This window comes from Vombatus ursinus, unplaced genomic scaffold, assembly GCF_900497805.2.
Source record: "Vombatus ursinus unplaced genomic scaffold, bare-nosed wombat genome assembly UNPS02000577.1, whole genome shotgun sequence".
Lineage (NCBI taxonomy): Eukaryota > Metazoa > Chordata > Mammalia > Diprotodontia > Vombatidae > Vombatus > Vombatus ursinus.
Genome location: NW_020940355.1, coordinates 7,363,163 through 7,380,689, shown reverse-complemented (window position 1 = coordinate 7,380,689; position 17,527 = coordinate 7,363,163). Strand labels below are relative to the sequence as shown.

The following is a 17,527-nucleotide window of genomic DNA, read 5'->3' as shown; positions in this document are numbered from 1 at the left end:
TTTTTTCTCCTGAAGGATTATACTCAGTTTTGTGGGGTAGGTGATTTTTGGCTGTAATCCTATCTCCTTTGCCTTCCAGAATATCATATTCCAAGCACTTTGGTCCTTAATGTAGAAGCTGCTAAATCTTGTGTTATCCTGATTGTTTCCATAATACTTGAATTGTTTCTTTCTGGCTGCTTGCAATATTTTCTCCTTGACCTGGGAACTCTGGAATTTGGCTACAATATTCCTAGGAGTTTTCCTTTGGGGATCTCTTTCAGGGGGTGATCTGAGGATTCTTTCAATTTCTATTTTACCCCCCTGTTCTAGAACATCAGGGTAGTTTTCCTTGATAATTTCTTGAAAGATGATGTCTAGGCTCTTTTTTAGATCATGGCTTTCAGATCGTCCAATGATTTTTAAATTGTCTCTCCTGGATCTATTTTCCAGGTCAGTTATTTTTCCAATAAAATGTTTCAAATTGTCTTCTGTTTTTTCATCCTTTTGGTTTTGTTTTACAATGTCTTGATTTCTCATAAAGTCACTAACTTCCAATTGCTCCATTCTAATTTTTAAGGAAGTATTTTCTTCAGTGAGCTTTTGGACTTCCTTTTCCATTTGACCAATTCTGCTTTTGAAGGTATTCTCCTCATTGGTGTTTTGGATCTCTTTTGCTATTTGGGTTAGGCTATTTTTTAAGGTGTTATTTTCTTCATTATTTTTTTGGGTCTCCTTTAGCAAGCTATTGACTTGTTTTTCATGATTTTCTTGCATCATTCTCATTTCTCTTCCCAGTTTTTCCTCTACTTCTCTTGCTTGCTTCTCAAAATCCTTTTTGAGCTCTTCCATGGCCTGGGACTGATTCATATTTTTCTTGGAGGCTTTGGATGTAGGAGCTTTGACTTTGTTGTCTTCTTCTGGTTGTATGTTTTGATCTTCTTTATCACCAAAGAAAGATTCTGTGATCTGATTTTTTTTGTGCAGTTTGCTCATGATCCCAGCCAATTTCTTGAGTTTTAAACGCTGTTAAGGCAGGGGTCTGCTTCCAGTGTGGAGAATGTACTGTCCCAAGCTTTGGGGGTTTTATGCAGTTGTTTTCAGAGATACTTCTAGGGACCTGTAAATTTTCAGTTCTTCCAAGGTGGCATGATAAGGGGCAAGGTGTTTACTTGTTTCCTGGCCTGTGCTCTGGTCTATGTGTGACCACAAGCACTCTTTTCTGCCTTGGAACTGTGAGGAGGATTCCTTCTCCACCGCCACTAGAAGCTCCACCACACCAGCGCTCCTCCTTGCCCCAGGACCACCACCCAAAACTGTGACCCAGATCCAAGCACAGGCAAAGCAAGAGAATCCTGCAACCAGCTAAGAGATCCCTGCAATCCCCCTCTGATCAGCCACACGTTTCCTCCTTAGTCTATGGGCTGGAAGCTCAGGAAGCAGCCGCCGCCCCAGGGCTGCAGCTGAGACTGGGGCTGGGACTGAGCTTCTGGCTTATCATAATCACAGACTTTTCCTACTGACCTTCTAAGTTGTCTTTGGAGTTTGTGAGTTGAGAAGTCTGGAAACTGCCACAGCTGCCTGTGATTCAGTCCTCTGAGGCCCGCTCCAGGTTTGCAGAGACCTGGTCTTTGACTGCTGGCCCATGCTGAACTGTGTTCCTCTCCCAGCCTGCCATGATAGACCTTTCTAATTAACCATCCAGGTTGTCTTGGGCTGGAAATTTGTTTCACTCTGTCTTTTTCTGGGTTCTGCTGCTTTAGAATTTGTTTAGAGTCATTTTTTAGGTATTTGGAGGGCTTTGGGGGAGAGCTCAAGCAAGTCACTGCTTTCACTCTGCCTTCTTGGTTCTGCTTATTTTACTTCATATAAGTCGTCTTATGTACTTCTCTGAATTCTTCATATTCAGTATTTCATGGCACATTAGTATTATATTATATGCCTTTATCATTTCCCAAAACTATCATCCACTGAATTGTTTGCAGCCTTGATTTGAGAATTTTAGCTAGCTGATACCAAGACAGAACTATAAAATGTAGCTTTATTTTCACTAAATTTTAATGGTAATACCTATATTTCCCCAGGATAAGGTAGTTACATAAATTTGCTATGACCTGTTGGAAGAAAGGAAGAGACAATTTCCTTTAAATAAAAGATTAACTCAGATTATTACAAACTGTATTGCCTATTTATGAAGATGTCAAAGCATTTACAAATGCATCATGAAGATCTAGCTAATTCTAACACTATTTCTATGAAGTAGTAAAGAGAAAAGCTAAAGTATTTTAGCCTCATATTCAAGAGTAGGGAAATGATGCACCAAGAAGAAAAATATCTGGTTCAATGAAAGTTAGAGGCACAAACATTTTACCAGATTTCCTGAATCTAATAAAATTTATTTAATTTTTTAAAAATAAAAATACTGGCAGTTTGTAAGCAACTAAGTATAACCTCAAAACTAAAACTGTTTTAAACATTCCAGTTTTTTAATGTACCATTCAGAATGGATTTATACTTCATAAAAATTAATTTATTTTTTCTATTTTACTTGTTGCCTAAGGCAGCCAGAAACAGATAAACAGTAGTATTTCAGTTTCTTCCATATTCTGATTTTTAATAAAGACCACATAACAGTTTCTCTAACAGTAATCGAAAATGTAATTTGGGGTAAATTTCAAGTACTAAATACTACTTCTTACAAAAAAAAAACCTGAAAAACCAACCTGGAACTGGGCACATGTTACATTATTCATCTGCTGACTCTGGGAAATCATCATTCCTATACATTAAAAAGTAGCGGAAAGGGAAAGGAATAGATTAGCATTTAGTGCTTGAAAAATCTTGATTTTAATGGACCATGTACATCTGGCATGGGACCTGTAGTTTAATCCTTTTTCTGTCATCTACTATTTCCATGTCTATTGCCTGGCCAGCCAAATATTAGCACAGTACTAGGGATGAACAGTATTCAGACTAGATTGAAACCAAGGCCTTTAGTCTAGAACCAGGTCATACCAGTCTAAAAAAAATCGATAAAGTCATTATGATATGTGGCCAATGAGAAGTTTTGCATCCAAAGAACAGGTTGGAAGAAGTGAGCTCATTCTCAACCTAAATCTACAAATGATATGGCTCAAGACATTTAGCCTCCAAGATACCATTTTGCCCAGAATGACTCAGGACCAGGTTATATTCTACCAGGTCCTCCTTAGACCCATCTTCACTTGATTAACCTCAAGGGACAAAGAAATAAGGTCTCTTTTATGATATACCATGCCACTCAGTATTTTCACACATAAGATAAAGAAACTTGGTTAGTACTGAGGGGAGGGACTGAGGAAGGAAGTTATCTATCTGTAGAGATCTTAGAGTTGCTTTTTCTGGTCCTCTTAATCCCTGTTCATTGCTTATGGAGCTTCTGACTGAAGACCTCCCATAATGGGGAGCCTACTTATCTTAAAAGAAAAGGATATTATTTTTTTATAGTAAGCTAAAATCTACCTCCCTGTGATTTTCATCCACTAGCCCTAGCTCTTCCCTGTGAAACTATGCAAAGCAAATCCAAGTGATCTTCCTTCAAATATCTGAAAATAGCATTTCTCCATTCTAAACACCCCTGGTTCCTTCTACTGATCTTATGATACAGTTTCAAGTTCTCTCCCCATTTTGGTTACCCATCTTTATAGTAAGTATTTTATAAGCAGTAGCATTTGACAGTGTCCTTCCTTAAAATGCATTTAGCAAATTATTAAAGATGGAATGGCTTAGGGGGAATTTTTTTAAATATTGGATTTTTAAAACTGTGTTTTGAGATTTTTAAGAATTAAAACAAAATTAAAGGTACTTATATTTTGCTACTCTGAATATAGTGCTCTAAGATAATCAATAGAAATTAAGAAATAGAAAGAAGTCAAACAATTCTTGCTGCAAGAAATTTCATGGGTCCAAGATGAGGCAGAAAAATCAGTACTCCCATTGCCTTTAATGGGATTACAAGACAAGCAGTGTGCTTAATAGCGGATAAGGGGAATGCTACACATGTGTTGTTGAACGAAGGTGGAGAAAAATCACATAATCATTTTGGCTGGATCCACTACAAATTTATGTTACATAACTTCAACTGGGTCCTTACTGCTGCTAGATAATTTTATTATACCTACCTTATCAATTCACTATCCCACTCTCCAAACCTTTCCATTCCACCTCAAGCTCCTATGGCTCCTCGTCTCCCTTCTCTTTCAGTGGAGATTCTTATTTCATATTTTACAGAAAAAAAATTGAATCCATTCATTGTGAGCTCCCTCTTCTTCCCTCTTCCTCATCTCCTATCCCTCAGGTGCCTTCCGCCACTCTCTCCTCCTTTACCCCGTCTCACAAGATGAAATAGCCTTACTCCCACCAAGACTATCTTTAGGTATCTTTAGATCTATAAAGGATGTATAAAATGTTTCATTTGACTCTAAATATTCTCTACATCTCTATCAAGATTTCCCTGCCAAGGAGAAAAGGAAAATATTCGTTTGGTCCCCTCTCTCCACTAAGAAATTCTAGTATGTTCTACAGTGTGGTAAGATCATGGAACTGTACCTAACAAAGTGCCTTGCACATAGCAGGCAACTCAATAAATATTTGTTGAATGAATGATGTCATATACATTAAATGTAAACCTCTTTGAAGATAGGATTTTGTAACCACAGGGCCTTACACATAGTAGGTACCTTATGAACATTTAGTGAATTATATTCTGGAAAAGGATAAATGGTATCTTAATTAAAAATGAAGGAGGAAGAGGAGGAGGGGAGGGGGAGGAAGGAATAGTAGGAAAATGGAACCTACAAATTACAGACCACTGAGCTTGACTTGGATTTCTGGCAAAACTCTAGAATGTTATTAAGATGAAAATCTAGGCGGAAAAAAAGCCATGGTCATAAAGAATCAGCTTCATCAAAAACTGGTCATACAAGGTGATACAAAAACAAGACTACACTTATTTCATTTTACAACAATTGCTAAATTAGAAGATCAGGGCAATACTCTTTTCCTTTGATTTTTATCAAAGCATTTGATACAATTTATAATGATATTCTTATGGGAAGAACGGAAAGATAGAGGGTAGATGAAAATACAGATGGTTTAGAAACTGCTTAATGGCAGTATTCAAAGAGTAGCCATTAATAATCCCATGTTAACTTGCTACAAGGTCTTAAGCAGAGTGCCCCAGGGACCTCTACTTGGCCCTTTTAATCTTAGAGAGATGTCTTAGAGCATTGAAAGTTGCAGCAACTTGCCCAGGATCACATAAGCCATTGTTTGTTAGAGTTGGGACTTGAACCCAGTTTATGAGGCCACCTCTCTCTCCATTATACTACATTGCTTCTCAGTATTATAACAGCTATCAATATTGTTGATCAGTTAATAAGTACTTATTAAGCTACTGCTATGTGCTAGGCATAATGCTAAGGAATGTGGATACAAAGAAAAACAAAAATAGTCCCTAGCCCTCACGGAATTTACATTCTAATCAAAGAGACAATGTGTAAATAGCTAAGTACCTACAAGACCTATAGAGAACAGAGGGAGGTTAATATGAGGAAAAAGCTCTAGGACAGGCATATGGAACCTGTGGCCTCAAGGGCACATGTGGCCTTTTAGGTCCTCAGTTGTGGCCCTTTGAGTCCAAGTTTTACGGAACAAATTCTTTTATTAAGGGGATTTGTTTTGTAAATTTTGGATTCAGTCAAAGGGCCGTACTCGAGGACCTAGAAGGTCACATGTGGCCTTGAGGCCACAGGTTCCCCACCTCTGCTCTAAGAGACACAGGGACTGAATGAGAAAGTGACATTTAAGTTGAGTCTTGAAGGAAGCCAGCAAACATGAGTGATAAAAATCATCAAAGAGAGTAGAAGGGTTAGGCTGAAGAGGAAGACTATGATCTAGGGAAGGGGTGGAGAACCTCTGGCCTCAAGGCCATATGTGGTCCTGTAGGTTCTCAAGGGCGGCCCTTTGACTGAATCCAAATTTCACAGAACAAATCCCCTTAATAAAAGGTTTCGTTCTATAAAACTTTGACTCAGTCAAAAGGCTGCACTTGAGGACCTAGAAGGCTACATGTGGCCTTGAGGCCACAGGTTCCCCACCCCGATCTAGGGGATGGGATCATTGTATTAAGTTGAATAATTCCTAAAGATCCATAGATGACAGAAATAACAGGGTTGACAGACAAAGTGCCTGGTAATGCCAGTGGGGAGCAGAAGGTATATTGACTTCTCTTTCAGGCCCTGCTAATGATAAAAATAATATAGAGGGCAAGTCTCCCTCATTAAACACATAGAAGAGATCTTTTCATATGTCCAAGACTGCTCAAGTGACTGGTACTATCTCTTGTTTAAAAAGAAAAAAGAAAAAAAAAAGAAAGACTAGGAAAATGAGAAGTCTGGGCATCTTGCCCTATGACCTCAGGGGATTAATAGCAAGAGAAGAAGGAAAGTGGGGGTGGGGGGAGAAAAAGGAAATCCATACTTTCCTGACTGGCACAGAAATTACCAGGTTGCCTACTTTATAGGCAATATCCTCAACACTTCTCTTCCATCTCCACCACTGCTCTCCCCCCTACCCCCAGCAGTGGTTTCAAGTGTTCCAAGAATCAACTTAGCCTATATAGCTCCAGAAACAAACTCAACCATCCCCGTTCTAGGCCAGAGCACCCTGATGAGGAATCTGAAGCCAGAAGAGGTATAGTGATACCTTCATCTTACAGGTGACTGGCTGCTTCTCAGTGAGTCATAGCTGTGGCCAGCTCCATGGGCCAGGAACAGGTTGAATTTCTAACTCTTTTAATACCAAGTGCACAGGCTCCTTTGGCATACATGAAGATACCCACAGATAATATAGTCAGTTCTGAATTACTGAAGGTATGATTATCCAGATTATTGGTGCCTATCTTTACCCCTTCTCTACTCTCTATCCTTGGCTATTTCACTGTTTTAACATCTCTACTAAAGGCTGTATAGAACAAAAGGAATAAAACTTCAATCAGTAGAGTTTGCTGATTATTGGTAGCTCTGGGGGAAAATTTACTTGGGAGGTGAAGGTTAACTTTATGTCTAAAAGAAGATTTGGAGATTTCCTATGGATCTGAGTTATCTATTCTTGGAATGCGTTTTCTCCCTCTTTTGCTTAGCATAGCATGTGGCAAATAGCTAATGCTTTATCTATCTGCCTGTTGGAAATCCTCTTTTTCCCTCAGAGATTAATTCAACTGCCACCTCCTCCACAAAGCCTTCCCTGACCTCACCCCATGTGAAAGTGTTTTTTCTCTTCTCAAAGTTTTCCCTAGAATACTTTCTTTGAAGAGCAGCTAAGTAACTCAGGGGATAGAAGGCCTGGAGTCAGGAGGACCTGAGTTCAAATCTGACCTCAGACACTTACTATCTGTGTGACCCTGTGCCAAGTCCCTTAACCCTGTTTACGTCAGTTTCTTCATATATAAAATGAGCTGGAGAAGAAAATAACAAACCACTCCAGTATCTTTGCCAAGAAAACCCCAAATAGGGACACAGAGAGGCAGACACAACCGAAATTACTCAACAACAAACTTTCCTTGTACCCTTCATTTGCCTCTACTATGCTATACCTTGTATCATACTTATCTACGATAGGTCATAGATTTCTCCAACTTCAATACAGTAATATAAGTTCTTGAAGGCAGAAGCATGTTTATACACACACACATGCATATATGCACATGTATGTATATGTGTGTATATATACATATGTGTGTACAGTGGCATATGATATATATTTGCATATCAAATGTGTGTATATGTGTGCGTGTGTAGGTATGTATGTATGTATCTATAAAATACACACATAAACTCACTTAACTGCCAATACTTAAAAAAAATGTTCATTGAATTGAGTTACTAAATCTACCCTATCTTTATCTCTATTTAGACCAGGTATCTTCCCACCTGGAAAGTCCTCTCTCCTTTAAATCCTTTTCTTATACTTATGTATCTCCTAGTCATTTAGCACATTTTTCATTTGAGATGTAGATATTTGTGACCCTGTTTTATTTCCCCCATTGGACTACACATTCCAAGAAGGTAGGGACTAGCTTGTTCATTATTGTATCCTTAATTTAGCACAGGGTCCATTTCTGATAAATGTTCATTCATTTGAGTAGCTAAGAGCAATTGTATCCTATCAGTGATACCAGGAAACATTCTACTCTTTTACTCCCCCCCTCCACCTCCCCCACCCCAGTTCCTTAAATATCTGTGCTTTAGCTTGTGTTTGACTTGAAACGGTAGTTTTTCTTTAAAATCTGCACACACTACTAGTGGAAAAGGGTTACATGAAGGTCATGTGATGGACCAGACAGTCACTGTCAGAATATTCCAAACACCATTCCAATTCCCTTGGTTACTGAGCCAATATACACAAACCAAACAACATATCGACACTTACCTTGGGTGGTTTTCTTGATGATGGAAACAAAATCAGTAGCATTGTAAGGAGGGTTGCCAGCACAGCCACCATATCAGAGGGAATGAAAAGAGAGAGAAAAGAAGAAACACAAGGTGAACCTGGGGCTTTAATATGTTCTGCACATTTTTCACTTCATAGATGGTGATCAGAAGACAATGTAAGAAATTTAAACCATTAAGTTCAGTGTTAACGTGAACTGGTTGCTCAAAAATTTCATAAGAAACATAAAAGAATGAGTTTTCTCCTTTAACAGGGGAAGAATGCCCACTGACTCATTCAGAGAGATTTTTAAAGTTTCCAAGGACGCACATTACAGCAGATACTGGGCCAAGAAAAATGTCACCATCTTTGTAATATGTGATTAAATCTTCTAGAGCATATGCTTTTAAAATGTAGCAGTTTCTCAGACTTCATGTGGTTTTCATAAAACCAATATTGTACTTTACAGTTACATAAGGATAAATGTACTTTTATTTATACAGGAATTTCCATCAAACTATTAAATTATCTATGTATTCTATTAACCTCATGTCACTTTTCATATAAATAGATAAGGCAAACTGGTATTTCGGAAGTAAGAAAGCTGCTGTACAGCCCACCTAAAGCATTTTCTTTTAACCACTGCAAGAGCTGAACCTCACTTTCTCCTAGTGCATTTTGTCTTTGAAGTTATCAACTGATTACATAGATGGAACAATGGGCACAGCCCCTGAGTGCTGGATGGGGTGGGGAGCAGGGAAGAGAGCAAGGACATTGAAAATTGTGAAGCATCACCCCAATGGGAGACTACTGTAACAAATGATGGCTGCAGCCTGCCTTCACACACCATTTTATTATTTACCAAGTACTTTTTTCAAAACAATCCTGCAAAGGAGGCAGAACGAGCACTGTCATGTATGTCTTACAAATGAAGTCCAGAAAGGTTTCCTAACTTGTCCACAGCTACTAAGCCTCAGAACAAAGATTTAAACCTACATCTTCCAACTCCTAAATCCAATGGTTTTTCCACTGCATTATGTGGCCTCTACTACACATAGCTATAACTCGTCTCTTTTGGTGAAGTGATGCCTATAAAATTCACCCTGTGAATACAATACATTGATATATGAATGCCTCTTCTGTTTTATAAAATGTCATTAGAGTGACAGTATGCCATTTAATGGGATAAAACTGATTCTTTCCATTCAAATTCAAATGATGTTGCTTTCTTTTATTTAAGCAGATAAAGTTCCTCAATTTCAGTTGACAAGAGCTCCTCATCCCACCCAATTTTTTTTTTTAAAGATTTGTTTTAGTTCACCCCGGTTAGAAATACAGGGGCTACTTAAGGCCTAGTCCTATTCTGATCAGCACAGGAGCTTTGACTAGTTCCACTTCTAACCTGGTCTGGTTCATCCTTTCCTTAAGCAACCTGGTAGACCCTCATTACCAAGAGCTCAACATAGTAATGCTAAACTTGGTGGGGACAACCAGTCAGCTTAGCTTACTGCAGGTCAGAACTCCCTATACTCAAGAAACTCACCAGGCTTCGCTTCCCAGACAGCAGTGCTGACATGTGGGTACCACCATGCCCAATTCAATAGGTTTTCTTGTATACTAACCACTTGTTAGCTCTGCTACTATTCCAGAAATCTTTATCTTGCTTTTATCCTCACACTAACTACTCAAAAACACCTTGCAATCTTACTAAAATCCCACTAGAAGAAATTCCTCTGATATCACTTAGCTAAAAATGCTCACAGCATTCTCATATACATATATGGATTCTAAACGCTGAGCTAATGAACTCTATTATCTAGGTGTTTTCTTTATACAATTAAATGTTGGGGGTGGAGGGTGGGGAAACTAATGGTATTCTTTAAAAATTCAATGTTGACAAAGTAAAATTTTATTTTTTTGTTTCTCTATAATCACCTGTTCACTGTTAGAAACAACTACAAATGCATCTTGGGTGAAATTCTGAAAAGAAGTTAAGCGTTCAGAAATCAACCTGAGAGGTTTTGCAAACAGATTCACAATTAATAAAAATGAAGGGGCTAGGAATCAATGATCTCTAGGGTCCCTTCCTGCTCTAACATTCAAAGACACTTGGTTCTGTTAACTGAGCTGTTCCCGACCTCCATTTGACCATACCAATTTGTTAGCTTCAAAACTAGCAATTCAGCCCTATTCTCATGAGAAAAGGGAAGAAATACCATAGCTTTAGGTCTTGTTTAAAAAGAAGAAGGAGCTCAGGATGAGAAAACTGACTTTCCACTGAAAGGGCATGGGAATAAAAAAGGTAGAAGCAAAAATAGCACAGAGCTCTTTTTCAATTACCACAGCCCTCACTTAGCTCCCAGAGCCCAAATTAAGAACCAAAGCCAAAGCATGAGACAGATGAATGAACACATATGTATGTGGTCCACAGTCAGGTAGAGGAGTTTACCCTTTCATGTCTATAAGGAAGGAAGGTCTATCACATATGTATGGACTATTTATCTTATTATAACTGGAATTGTTAAGCTAATGCTTTTTATTTTCCCTTGAAACTGCAAAAAAAAAAAATGAAAGAAAAGCACCTCTATCTGTTCCTCGCTCCAGTCCACATGTGAAATCTGGGTGAGAAACATGACGAATATGGAAATATGTTTAATTTGATTGTACATGTAGAGCCTATATCAAATTTCTTGCTGTCTTGGGGAGGGGAGGATGGAGAGGGAAAAAAATTGGAATTCAAAATCTTATAAAAGTGAATGTTGAAAATTAACTTTACATATAATTAGAAAAAAAAATAACTATTACATGGGAAAAAAAGAAATCTGGGTGAGAGCTAGAAATTCTTAACAAATGTCTTACACAGGATTGTAAAGTGGGCACAATAGCGACACTATTTTCCTTTGATCTGAGGTGGGGAGCCATAGCCTAGGTACAAGAATAACTAGTTTCACCAGTTGTTATCAAATCATTCTCAAAAGCCTTCTATTTTTAGAGGAGGTAAATATTTACTGCCAACTTAATATATACTCAGCTTTAATTCTAAGAAAGCTTTTGCCTTTTATTTCATAAGCTAGAAATGTGTGCCAAGGTTTGGTAGAACAGTATTGAAAACCTCATGTATAGCATCACTAACTCCAAAACCCAATATATTTTTTTCTTCCTTTAAAAAAAATTGGAATAGTCTTTTAAAGGTTTTGTTGTCAAAAACTATAACTTCTACATACCACAGCAATCATATTAACTAGCACTGATCAAGTTAATAAATTTTATGTTTCACATTTCAGTTAACCAAATGGTAATAGGATGGGTAGGAAGAGAGGCCAGGACTGGCCACACAGAATGTGAGAGAGCTCTCTGAGGTTCTAAAGTGCTTCTTCTACACCACAGCTGCATGCCAATCACCACTACTGGCAAAGACCAAGTGCTGGTTTGTAGCCAGGAGTGCTTTTACCTCCTCAGCTGGCCAATAATGAAATGACCCTTTCTTCATCACTATTCCAATAATGTTTCCTCCCCCCCACTAAGGAAACAAACCTTATTTCACAGTTTTTGCGCACTTAAAACAATCTGGCCCTTTACTCAGAATGCTGAAAGATCATGTAAGAATATCAGTATAACTCTTCTCCCTTTCTCTCTTGTTTCCTGAGTACAGTGTGACATGCTTAGAATGGATATAGACAGAATGGACAGAAGAAAGAAGGATAGTCACTGTCCTAATTCATCCTTTCAGAATTCTGGCCTCTTCCCTAGTAAGGGCCAGATGTGAGGAAGCTATTTAATGTATCACAGAATCCCTCTATTTCTTCAAGATATAGACCATGTTCTACTCCCCCATATCTGACTACATTATATCTGTTTTTATTTACTCATATATTTATTCTGTATATACTTATATATGTGGTCATTAGAATCCAAGCTTCTTGTAAATAGGGGTTGTTATATTCTTAGGATGACTAGTGCCTAGCACAGTGCCTGACACAGAGTTTGCATTTAATAAATGCTTGTTGATTGATGCCACAAGTATAATTTACTGAATGGCACAGCATTTTTTTTAGGTGTGTAGGGCATTCATACTCCAAGTGAAGAGCAGCCAAGCCAAGCGTGAAGGGGTGTGGTGGGGGGGTGTGCCTTTGCAGATTGATGAGCAACCTTTGAAACAAACATAAAGAAGAAAAATGTTGCTAATACTAATAATGAAAAATAATATATATCATCAGAAAGATATATTATGAAATAAATACAAAACATATCTCACATACAAATAATTGGACGAATAGACATCTGTCAGTTCTGTTGAGAATAATAAACAAAATAGTTATTAGGACTTTAGAAAATATTGTGCTCCTGTGTCAATTTCACTGGCAAATTCCATTCACCCTGATAAAGCTGCCCTAGTGGCTTAAGTAAGGTGATGAAGTAATGTGTCCATTAAACAGTAATCAGGTAGCCTAAAAAATTTATCACCCCTCCCCACATTCTTAATTTACACACAGAGACTGAATGGCTAACATTTTCATTTAGCTAATGGTGGCATTCCCTGCTAGTGAACAAAAATACATACATTCCTGAAGTTCAAATTTGAGGAGCTACTACAATTTATGAGTAACTATTAGATTTAAGTCTAGTTTTCAATGTCATACAGAGGTGAGCTGAATTTCTCTACAATTTGGAATTCTGAAAATAAATCATGAAGCTGTAAAAAACAAAAAAAGTTCTTTGTTCACTTGATTAGAGGGAGGGAGACACAGGAGACCGGAGAGAAGGTAGAGATAAGGATTTCTATAGTGTTGTAGTTATTATATTGCATATTTTTTCTCTCTCTCTCTCTTCTTTTGGCAGTTGAGTTTAAGTGACTTGCCCATGGTCACACAGCTAGTATGTGATTTCAATTCAGGTCCTCCTGACTTCAAGGCTGGTGCTCTATCCACTGAACCACCTAGTTGCCCCTTAGTATATTATATTCTGCTGCACACCAGGATCATAGGATCATAGTTTAAGAGCTTGAAGGCCCCTTCGAAGTCATCAAGTTCATCCTCTCAATTTAGAGATGAGGAAACTGAGGCATAGAGATAAAGTGACTTACCCAGTATCCCACATCTATTAAGTGTCTGGGTCAGGATTTGAACCCAGGTGTTCTGACTCCAAGCAGAGAGATCTAACCACTGCATCACCAATTTGCCACTGCTGGTTTCCTTAAGCCTTAAATACATCTATTCAAAGATATCCTGTAAACTTATTTTCCTGTGAAAATCCCATGCTCATTCCCATTTCTGAGTCTTTGATCTTACTCTTACTCTCACCACCCAATCATAAATAATGTCTCCCTTCTGTTTCACTGAATCTCAAGGCCTCATTCAAACCTCACCTCTTTCTTTGAAGACTTCGCCAACTATTCTAACTTTCACTGATTCATCTCTCCGAAATCCTATAACTTTTAGGGTTTGTAACACACAATTTTGCTCTTAATGATAGATACTTAGCAATAAAATAAATTAGACCTAACTAGACTTGAAATTCTTAAAGGGTAGGTACATATGTACTATTTTTATATATCCTATAGTAATTAACTGGAAACATAGTAAGTACCTCAACAATTCTTTTAATAGGTTTACCAAAACTAAATCATACATTAATTTCTGTATATAGCCTTTGTACAATTTCACTAGTTCTGCTGTACTAGATGCATACATGTCCTTGGGTTCCCAAATTGGAAATTCACAGGCAAGTTGAGAGGCAGTTTAAATTGTTGAGGGAAACACAATAATATTAGACATTTGTCGGACACTGCTCAAACTTCTAGCTTAAGGATCAAGGTAATTCACAATTTCTACATCAAATAGCATTGTGTTCCTCTCAATGGTGGTTTTGAATGTTGGAGAGATGTTTTTTGTTTACTTGCACTTTCAGCTATTCCAGTAACTTCTCCAACTTACTCACTGTCAATCTCATATCTTTGCAAAGCTGGATTTTCAGTGATTGCTGCGATAAAAAAAATAAGTGCCACTTGAAAATCGATGGGGAACAGGAAATGATGGTGATGATATCCAGTATGATTCCTAAATCTGGGAATTTTTGCAGTGCTCAATAGTCACAGACATCCTATTAGTAAGTAACTATGGTTATTTACAAATTAAATACAATCTTTTTTCTTGCAACTAATGTGTATTTTTTTCCAAAGTGTTAGGACATATTTAAATACTTATCAAGTAATTTGGACCTACCTATTTAATAAATGAAATGGTCGGGTATTTACACATTAACTACAATTATGATCCTAATTCCCTAAATATTTAAAGCTAAAACGAATTTTTAAACAGTGACTGATCGGCTTGGTCACACCTTTGTTCATTTTCCCTATTAATTCAAACAAAACACAAAAAAAATCAATTGCTTTTCCTTTGAACTGTGGTGTAATTGTATATGGTTTCATTTGTTTATAAAATTGAGACTTCATCCCAGTAATGAAATCATTCACAGAATTTGCCTCAAATTTTCCAGAATGAGGAATCTTTCTGGATTATGCAAAGGACTGCAGATTTGGAACTAGAAAGTACCTCAGGGATTGGCTGTCAACATTCTATAGAACAGGTAATTAAAGAGCTTAGAAGTTACCTAAGCTCCAGGTCACTTGCTACGTGAAAGAGCCAGGATTTGAACTCATCCCCTTAGTCTTCAAATCCAGAACAATTTTTACACCACCTGGCTTCCTCTCATGCAAAATAACAACCTAGATCAGAACAACTTCATTTTAGAAAATAGTAGGAGGAAAAGCAATCCTAAACCAAAGCATACTCCAGTTTCACTTTTTTCTTTTGTGGAATGTCTTTTCACAATAGGACAAGATAAACTCTTTTTTTTTTTTTATTTGGTGAGGCAATTGAAGTTAAGTGACTTGCCCAGAGTCACACAGCTAATGAGTTTTATGTGTTGAACTCAGGTCCTTCTGACTCCAGGGCCAGTGCTCTATCTACCATGCCACCTAGCTGCCCCTAAGATAAACTCTTAAAGAAAATAAGCATAGTAAAAATGTAGAGGTATGAGTATGGAGAAGGGAAGAAGGTCAAGGGAAGATTGGATGAGAAATCTGATTTCTTCCCCCATAAAAGAATAAACTAAGCAACTAAATCAAGGAAATTTTTAAGGAAGTTGCCAAGAGCAGATGTATAGATGCAAACATTATAGGAATGTTGAAGCATCAGCCTTCACACTTGACATCTGGTCCAACATATTGTTATACCTAACTATATGAAGAAAAATTAAATAAAACTCCTTCAACAGCAAAATGGGTGCCAAAGCAGCTGGTCTTACAGCTCTGTGGACTAAAGGTGAATGTTTTAAAGGTAAAATAAATCCTTCAAGACAATATGGACCTAATATTTAAATATTTACAGTCAATTTTCTTATCATGTAATGCAGCTTTATACGACCTTATACCTGAAAGTTATCAAAGGATACAATGAGCAACAAAATAAGCAACAGAACTGCACCATAACTGCAAGGGAAACATTCACTAAGTCATATTCAGCAGATGATTAAAACTCAAAGCACAACTTCCATTCTACTATATAGTCATAAAATCATCCAGAAATACAATCACAAGCTGCTCAGGTGAACAGATACCATCAAGTGTTTTAATTTTTAATTGAATGTAAAAGAGTTGAATCTTGTTATCAAAGTCAAAGGGGATTCACAGGACCCTAGAGTCACAGAACACAATTTGGAAAGGACCCAAAGGTCATCAATCCAATCTCATTCCTCATGCAGGAATCCAGAACCTTTTCACAGCAACTGTTGTTTAACTACATCCACTCCCTGATCTTGTATTTGCAAAGTTCTTTTTAAAAATTCAAACGTATAATTTTACATTTAAACTAACTACACTTCATCTTACTCAATTTGGAACATTGTTGTAGCCTGTCAGCACTTAGCACAGTTCCTGGCACATGGTAGGTACTTAATATTTACTGACTGATTGACTGTCAAGTTATTTTTTAATCCTGATTCAGTTGTCTAGTATGTTTGTTATTTCTCCCAACTTCACGTAATCTGCATATTTAACAAAGATGTCACTTATGCCTTTATCCAATTACTGGGAAAAAATGTATTTAATAGCACAAAGCCAAGGTCAGAAATCTAGGGCACTCCCTTCCAAGTTGCCATCATCCTATTAATGAATACTCTTTGGGTCTTGTTATTCAACCAACTGTAAATACACCTAAATGTACTGTCTTCTGATGCATATGTTATCTCAATCTTGCCACAAACATAGCATTAACAACTCTGTCAAATGCTTCCCTGAAATACAAGCATGGTGTGTGTGTGTGTGTGTGTGTGTGTGTGTGTGTGTGTAGGATGCACCATCTTACCAGTCTTGTTACCTTGTTAAAAAATTAAATGAGGATAATAGTATGTGTCGAACTTTAAGGTTTGCAAAATACTTTACATATACTATCTCATTTCAGCCACATCGCTTTGTAAGGTAGTCACAGCAGCTATTTTTATATCCATTTTAAAGATAAGACAACTGAGGCTCAGAAAGATTAAATGACTTGCACATGGTCACACAGTTAGGGAATGTCAGAGGCAGGATTCAAAATTAGGCCTTCCTGCCTCCAAGTTCAAAATTCTATCCATTGTACTATACTACCCCTGTGGGATAAAATCTGTTCTTGATGAAGTCATACTGGCTCTTAGAGATCATAGCTTCCCTTTTTAAGTGCTGATAGACCATTCCTTTAATATGTATTTAGAATTAGGCAAGAATAAAAAATCAAGCTTTCCAGTTTCCTCCCTTACCATTTTTTTTAAAATTAAGACACTATTCTGCCCTCTTCCAATCCTATGCTAAATTTCCCATCCTATAAAATCTTTCAAAGATCACCAAAACAAAAAAAAAACAACAACAACAACAACAAAAAAACAAAGGGGCAGCTAGGTAGCGCGGTGGATAGAGCAGCGGCCCTGAGGTCAGGAGGAACTGAGTTCAAATTCGGCCTCAGACCAAACACTTGACACATACTAGCTGTGGAACCTTGGGCAAGTCACTTAACCCCAATTGCCTTACCAAAAAAAAAAAAAA

General features: G+C 37.5%; 1 protein-coding gene across 5 annotated transcripts in view; it reads right to left on the bottom strand.

Moving 5' to 3' along the window:
* Positions 1-17,527, bottom strand: part of KIF13A (kinesin family member 13A) — a 241,287-nt gene that overhangs the window by 144,502 nt on the left and 79,258 nt on the right. For 4 of the 5 annotated variants that reach the window (XM_027874865.1, XM_027875016.1, XM_027874940.1 and 1 more), the window contains exon 3: positions 8,449-8,461. In XM_027874865.1, the coding sequence (XP_027730666.1) occupies positions 8,449-8,461 (13 nt within the window). Of the gene's footprint in view, positions 1-8,448; positions 8,465-17,527 lie in introns of those variants that run through there. The other variant, XM_027875096.1, reaches the window with a different exon arrangement.